Consider the following 7,989-nt stretch of genomic DNA (forward strand, 5'->3'; position numbering starts at 1 on the left):
TTTTACATAGGTATAAAATGTCAAAGTTAAATATGATATTGTTCTTATGAGAAAGAACATAGTTTTAGCTTTTTTCTGACCTAGATTTCTCAGCCAGAAATGGCAACTTAAATCTAGTAATTAGGATATGCCTTAATTTGAAGGCTACAGACCAGTAATGAAGAATTTTTTGTCCTTTTAAACTTCCACAATCAATAATTTAAAAAAAAATTAAGCCATATAGCAGCCACTGAATTGAACGTACCTATTGCAAAACTCAGAGAAGAATTCAAATTTTAATCTGATCTGTTTAATGGTTTTGTTTCTTTTAAGCAGGAGGAAAAAGAATTACAATCATTTTTTAATATTTCACAATGTTAAACTAAAACTGAGCTCTAAGCTACATGTGTAAGTAAATCTAGAACACAAAAAGGGTTAAATAAGATTTCTTTAAGATTACAAGAACTTGAGCTTTCTTTACGTTTAGCAAACCTCACAGAACAGATACTGCAAAGGAACAACCCCCCACACTTTTTAAAGTGAACATTGTCCATAATCCATATGAACTTGAGTAGTGTTTGCTCAAGAGATACCTTGAAATCAACTGTGCACGTGTATCAGGGCCAAAGAAAGATTAACAAGAGAAAAACAGCATCTTTGTTATTAATCTGAAAGTCTTGTATATCAATCAGAATGTCCATCAAATGCTATGCTAGGATTTTAGAAGGGAAGAAAGTGCATAGCGTGGCAGCAGCTGAAGTCCATGTTTGTTTGAAACTCTTCATGGCAAACGCAAAAAAAAATTGTCTGGTTTCTCCCACATAACGCTGAAAGGAGAATACTTCCTTAGGAAACAGAAAATGCAGCTGGACATTCCATTGCTGATTTCAAAGCCTTGAGTACAACCCAGAATGGCTTTTCCATATTGAACTTTAGAATGGTAGATTGACTTCATCACCAATTTGCAATATAGGCAAAAGCTGAGTCTCCTTCACTGGCCATATTGGCTACCAGATTAAATACAAATCAACCTGTAAACTAGTCACTGATCTTCAAAACATACAGAGCAGTCAGTGACTTATTTAAGCTGCTCTACCCTACCTTTTAAAAAGAGTGATATGAGGGAATTCACTCTTTTTGGTGGCTTAAGTGTATTCTATTTGTGAAAATGAGAGACAAAACAGATCCCCTTCTTCCAGCAACCCTTCCCTATTCCCTACTAGACCTAATTTCAAATTGCTAGCTGAGCACTAACCAGTTTGTGGGGTAAACATTCCACATTAGGCCATTATAAATATATATATATATTTTTCTTACAGACACATTTGCCTGTAGCTAGAGGAAATGACTGCACATTAAAAACAAAGAAACAACAAAAAATGTGCAGTTCCGTTCAATGAAATTGACATACCCAGTATAGAATAGTAGCTCTAAAAGACCAGATCTAGAGAGTCCCCATTCTACGCAAGGCATTTTACAGTCACTTGCTTTGCAACTGATGATGAGCAGAGACCTTCACTGAGTACCAAGCTGCATAGTCACAAGGCTGGGACAGCCCATTTGATTATCTCCTTAATACACTGGAAGTGAGGTGTACAAACTCAGTTCAATAAAGGGTGATTTTCCTGGTTGTTCCCCCAATACTGTTAACTGAATTCCATTTGCTACAAAATGTCCTTTACCCCTCAATATACGTCTAGCTACAGAAAGTCAGTCTGTAGAATCCAGGCATGGCTACTGTGCTGTGAATTAGCCTTATTTGTTCAATTATCAGATACCTGCACTTAGCAAAAGGCAAACAAGAGCCAATCAGATTTTGGCTGATGGGAAACAGCAACTATGGTTGGCATATGGAATTGGATCACGCCACTTAAGAAATGTTGTTGATGCTGTGTAGAAAATGCACGCCATTTACTGCTTGTTCCAAAATAGCACTAACTTTAAAGTAAGATATTTCCTCCTCCACCTTAGTGAAGAAATAATTTCCCTGTAATCTGATATTTTCATCTAATATAAAAGTTGTCATAAGAATCTGTCCCCTCTTTTTGGCTTCCTAGAAAGCTGTTCCTACCCCTAAGAGATTTCCTGATGTTGGTGGCGCTGCATGATCTTAGAAGACATGCGTGGAAATAGCAAAAGTAATGATTTAGGTCTTCTAGGTTTAGCATCCACCCTGCTTCTTTTAAGCAGAGTTTCACCTCTTCAAGGTTAGCTAATAGTAAGGACAGGAAAGCCAGGCTAATAAGGGTAGTTTCTTCCAGAGTGGTATGCACATAAACAGTCTTTTACATCAGTTTCTACTCAGCTGCTGGATACTTCCCAATATAAGGCTTTTTGTTTGTTTTATAAGAACTTGACTCCTGCAATAATAGAAGCCTTTATATTTTTGTTACAATCCACTAGCCATGCTCAAAAATATGTCTTCATTTTTTTTAATAGTGGCTAGTAGGCACCTTAACAACCAGCCAGTAATCAGTGTTGATCACCATTTAACTCCTAAACTACAGTACCAGGATGGTTGGCTAAAGAAAGGAAATTGATTGGCTGTAGTCTGAAACTTGCCCAGTACAAGTGTCTGGCTGACTTTGTCCTAAATAAGGCTAACATTAGTGAACTAAGAGAACAGCATTTGGTTGAAGAGTCTTGCCACTCAGGAGCAGCCCTCGCCAATGCGCTGGCATGATCGCCCAACTTTCCGGTCCAGTTTCACCATTTTCATAATGGCTTCTTCGCGCCCACGTCCCATGTGGTCAAATGTGCAATCGTGCTGTTCAGGCAGGCGATGCAACATACAGAACACATAACCTGTAAGGACAGAAGATATTTTCAAAAAAGGAGAAGAATGAATACACAATAATGTTAGGAATGTACTAACAGCTTCTAAGGAGAGATTAATTAGTACAAAAATTTATATATGGCTTAGCGCATGCTTTTGCCATCTAGTCACTAAATAACCGAATGCTACAAGGAATAAATTAACCCACTGAAACCTTCAGGTTATCACAGCTAGAGAGAGCTACCCATTAAATCTTTTTATTAAATTACCCATTAAATCTTTCCATGAAGTCATTATTTTTGATATTGTTCTTTCCATTTAAAATATAATCTCAGTATAGAAACCCATGCCTGAGGTGAAATTTTCTAAAGGAATTTTCCCAAAGATAAAGGAGAGGAAGTTTTAATTTTGAAAATCATAACTGAAGGAGTTAATTTTGAAACTAATGCCTATAAAATATGTAATAAATAACCCCATCAGCAGTATTTGAAAGGGAATTTATAGCAATAGAGCCAAAGTACATTTTCTCAAATCAGAGCACCTGCTGTAGCTTCATGCAAACATTGTCAGCTGTTAGCCGTTATGTTTGTATGAAACAACTAACCATCTATAATCAGCCACTCAAGTCATGTATTAGATTTAATTTTTTTTAAAAAACCATGTGTTTTTTTTTACAGATAATTCATTTGGAGAGACTTCAAAACTAACTTCAACAATGACACTATTATTCCTGTACAGAATTCTGTTCCAGCTTTTTCACCTTCACCTTTTCCATGAATTTTTGCACTTCACTGGTAATTTGAAATTCTAATTGACAAAGGTGAATGATTTACCTAAAAATATCTTTCAGAGATAAAGGCAGTGCAAATTTATGTACTACTGAACTAAATAGTGCCAGACAGGATGTGTCAACTTAGGTTTTTTGGAATATAAATATATTTGCACATCAGTATAATTCTTGAAATACTTGTGCAGACCTTTCTAGCTGTGATGATTTCTTGGTTCAAGAAGATGCAGGATTTCTGTGTTTATTTTATACTGCACTGCTTTTTAAAAAAATTAAACTTATAAAAATATTTAAAATAATACAAACCCTTTTGGAACGAATGGACATACTTTTAAAAAATATTTTGTTTCCATTTATTCCTTTATTTTTGCATTCAGAAGTGATCATTGATACAACATATATGTCTAGCACCTAAGTTTTACAGAAAATATGTAAGCTCTATAAACTTGTACAACAAATAAAACCAAATTAAAAGATAAGGCATCCGGTATATAATAAAGGTCTATAAAATTCAGAAAGCACAAGGGGTTAAAACCCTAAAATGTTGAAAACAGTCCAGAGTATGAATAATTTGAAACTTCCCATCTAGAGAGAAATCAAATCTAGATTTTTTTTAAAAAAACAGACCTTGTTCAACACAGATATATTAAGGCAAATGACAACAATGCTGAATAACAACAAATTCTGGTAAGAAATATCAATGTTTCACAGAATTTTGCTTCATGGATATTTTGCTGTTTTGTTCCTTTTTTAAAAATAAAACACTAATATTAACAACATTTGAAAGCCAAGTTATATCAATTTGTATACTGAAACTTCCGAACCCAGATCTTTCTCACCACTGAAGATACAGGTACTCCTTGACTTATGACCACAACTGAGCCCAAAATTTCTGTTGCTAAATGAGACAGTTGTTAAGTGACTTTTGCCCCATTTTACCACCTTTCTTGCTACAGTGGTTGAATGAATCACTGCAGCTGTTAAGCTAGTAACATGGCTGTTATTAACTTCCCCATTGACTTTGCTTGCAAAAAATGACCTCATGATCCTGGGACACTGCAATAGTCATAAATATGACTCAGTTGCCAAGCATCTGAATTTTGGTCATGTGATAGGGATGCTGCAAGAGTCGTAAGTGTGAAAAACGGTCATAAACCACTTTTTCAGTGCTGTTATAACTTCAAAGGGTCACTAAATAAAAGGTTGTAAGTCGAGGACTACCTGTAGCTGATTATTTATTTGATTTGATTTTGGTGTTGCTTAATTCTGACTTTGGGGAGCACAACATAAATTATTCTGAGCAAAAGAATTAAAAAAGAATTCAGATTTAAAGCATACAATTTTATTTAGCTCTCAACCATTTTAGAAGTTCCTTATTAAATGAACTGTTAACGAGGGGAAAATAATTTGTTAGAACATGTCTTTACTATAAGAGGTTACAGACAGTAATTTTCTAAAAAGTAATATCTAATTACTGGTTTCCAGCAGAAACAAACAAAATCATAAGTGTTTACTGATTCTCTGCTTAAGGCAGAAATGTAAAATACAAATCTTTTAACGAGTAGTTAACATTTTATTTTACAATGCTTTTGGCACAACACAACAAGTACAGGTAGTGTCCCTGTACAGTTAAGTCTCTGGCAAAATAATTATATCAGAGCTGAGAATGTCTAACAACCTTTTCTCTGGTCTGCATAACATAGTAGTCCAATGTAAAAGATAATTAAAGAATGTGAAATTGTTTTCTTTGTTTTTAAATAGTGCCTTTTTATTAAATGTTATGTTAAAGTTAACATGCTCTTATATAAGAAGCACATTTCTGACATTCTGGTTGTCAAAGCAAAAAAATAATAATAATCAGTGCATACTACTACCGGTAGCTATATTTAATTTTGCAATTATTGCTCTGTTATTAGTACTATGATCTTATGACTAGAAATACTGTCAAATTGTTATTTTATTCTAGAGGTCATTCAAGCTTATTCAACAAGGTAATAAGCACATAACTCAAGAAAATGGTATCAAGTCAAAGGAATTAACAAATATTTCAGAGGGAGATCCTGATTTTTATAAAATGCACCAATCTGATGTTCTACTGTATGTAGAATTTTTTGTTCATGCATAGAGCTCCCCCTGTTTCCTAAAAACTGTTCTAGCAAGATCTTCCTCTTTGGCCTAATTAGGGAAAGTATTGGGGATTTAAAATATAGGGGAAATCTATGTGCTGTTCCATCAGCAAGTGGACATTTCTATTTCCACCTAAATTAATTCATTTATATAATATTTTAATGTTAGAAAATGTAACTCAGATTTGTGACCTAGAAAGGTTTAAGTATATATATATCCCAGAAACCTATATGTGACAAAGAATAGTATACACCATGATAACCATACTTAGACAAACCAATTCAAGTAGTCTAGGTCAAGAAGTAAGTTAAACAGTCTGCTATGTACGGTTAGACAGTTAGGTGCTATGAATTCTACTTGACCGCATAGACAAATGTTCATCTTAGTAATTTCCTTGGAAAAATTCAACTTACCTCTGTAATTTCATTCACCCAGCTTATTCACTTATTCTATTTTCCTCAACCTTGTCAAGCATAGGTTTTTTTCCCCCTAGTCCATCATCTGCTTACCTTATATGCCCCAAAGGGTCCAAATTTCTTTTTGCCATTTGCTTAAGCCTTTACTTTGTTGATTTTTCTTGCAACCCATGATATTCTTAGAAACTGTTCCAAATATGGAATTTAAAAGCATCTCTTTCTCTTATCCAAATGTTAACTTTTCATAGCCATATAATATAACTGGAAAGACTATTGTCTTAACCATTCTGCTCTTTATTGCTGTTAAATGCACTTGTTTTTCTTAATCTTATCTATGAGAGTCACTGCTTTCTTACCTAGGATTAATCTTTACTTCTAAGGCACACTGTCCTCCCTTGAGCTGAACAAAAGAAAACTACCTGTAACCTTTATTACTTCTCTATTAATTAAATATTCACTAAGCATACAACTTGACATTACCTTCAACATCTTAAGATTTAAGAATAACACAGATTTTTTTTACTCCTTACTCCTCGTTTTCTTATTTCCAATGTCGTCTTATTTTTGGCTAATAAAGTGTGCCATTTGCATATGTCAAATTGTCAGCATTTCAACCACCAATTATGATTCCAACTCTGATCTCTTCCAACCTTGCATTCCACTAATATATGCAATATAACATTTAAATACTATAAACCCAATATGCATCTATGTCTTACTCAAATCTATATTCTAAAACATTCTGTTTCTTCAAATTCAATTTTTAACAGCAGCTTCTTGTTCACTACTTTATAAAAATTCTTCAAAAATAAATCAAGTGTCCTGGTACTCATATTAGTCTTAATATATTCCACAGCCTGGCATAATCTACCCAAAGACCTTGTTATAAGCAGTGCAACAAACATGAAACTCCTTTTCGTATTGTTCCGTTTGCTCTATTAATCCTTCTCATGTTACTTATCTGATCATAAATCTTTGCTGAATGCTGACTGTACATTTGGCAATTTTTTATCTTTATGTATAGTTTTATTTTTTGTAAAATTAAGGTGGTAATCCTCAAGGAGGGCAGCTAATTATAACTGGAATGTAGTTCACAAAAAGTTTCCACTACAACATGTTTTGGGTTATATCCCAAAAGCACAGCAACTGATGCCAATCTTGATCCATGTATACTTTCTGTTAGACTACTCCAAAACCAAACAATCTTATTAGTCAAGTTCAACAAAGCTCCCAAATAGTTTATATTTGCTGATAATTTATCTTCTTTAGCCAATTCCCTTTTGCACCAATGTTAATTAATGCTTTCTCCTGTTTAAAAAGAACTGTAGGTTATTAAAAACAATATTCAATTTTAATCTCTTCACTTGTCCTCTCTGATTCTACTTTGTTCTGTTGTCAACATTTCAAGTTTGTTTAGTAAACAAATTAATGCCTTTCCCCCTCTCATAGCCTCTAATACAAGACATTTAAGAAAACCCAAAGAAATGAAAATCAAGCTTAATTTGAAGTATTTTAATTAAGACTTATTGCTGGTTCTAATGTGAAACTTTCTACAAAGGTATAATTTCTGGGATGCATGCAACAGGGAAATACCCTATAGAAAATACTATTTGGGAACTAAAAGCAACATGTTTCCTTCATGAAAAATATTGGAAAGTTTCATTTTAGGCAATACTCATTGCAGACATGAAATCCAGAGGAGGTCCTCTGTTGCTCCCGAGGACGTGGACAGGGTCTTGGGAGGGCTGAATGCAACCACATGTTTGTTGGATCCGTGCCCCTCCTGGCTGGTACTGGCAGCCCGGGAGGGTACACGAGCCTGGCTCCAGGGAATTGTTAACGCTTCTTTGCAGGAGGGTGCCTTCCCTGCGGCCCTTAAAGAGGCCGTTGTGAGGCCCCTCCTC

The 7,989-nt window shown here is 34.5% G+C and overlaps 1 protein-coding gene across 1 annotated transcript in view; it reads right to left on the reverse strand.

The window, feature by feature from the left end:
- Positions 1-267: 267 nt before the first annotated feature.
- ZFAND3 (zinc finger AN1-type containing 3) overlaps positions 268-7,989 on the reverse strand; it is a 63,542-nt gene continuing 55,820 nt past the window's right edge. Inside the window, exon 5 of the mRNA XM_015823507.1 lies at positions 268-2,784. Within this exon, the coding sequence (XP_015678993.1) occupies positions 2,630-2,784 (155 nt within the window). The 3' untranslated portion in view covers positions 268-2,629. The remainder of the gene's footprint in view (positions 2,785-7,989) is intronic.

This window comes from Protobothrops mucrosquamatus, unplaced genomic scaffold (genome assembly GCF_001527695.2).
Source record: "Protobothrops mucrosquamatus isolate PMUCROS unplaced genomic scaffold, P.Mucros_1.0 scaffold1894, whole genome shotgun sequence".
Taxonomy (NCBI): Eukaryota; Metazoa; Chordata; class Lepidosauria; order Squamata; family Viperidae; genus Protobothrops; species Protobothrops mucrosquamatus.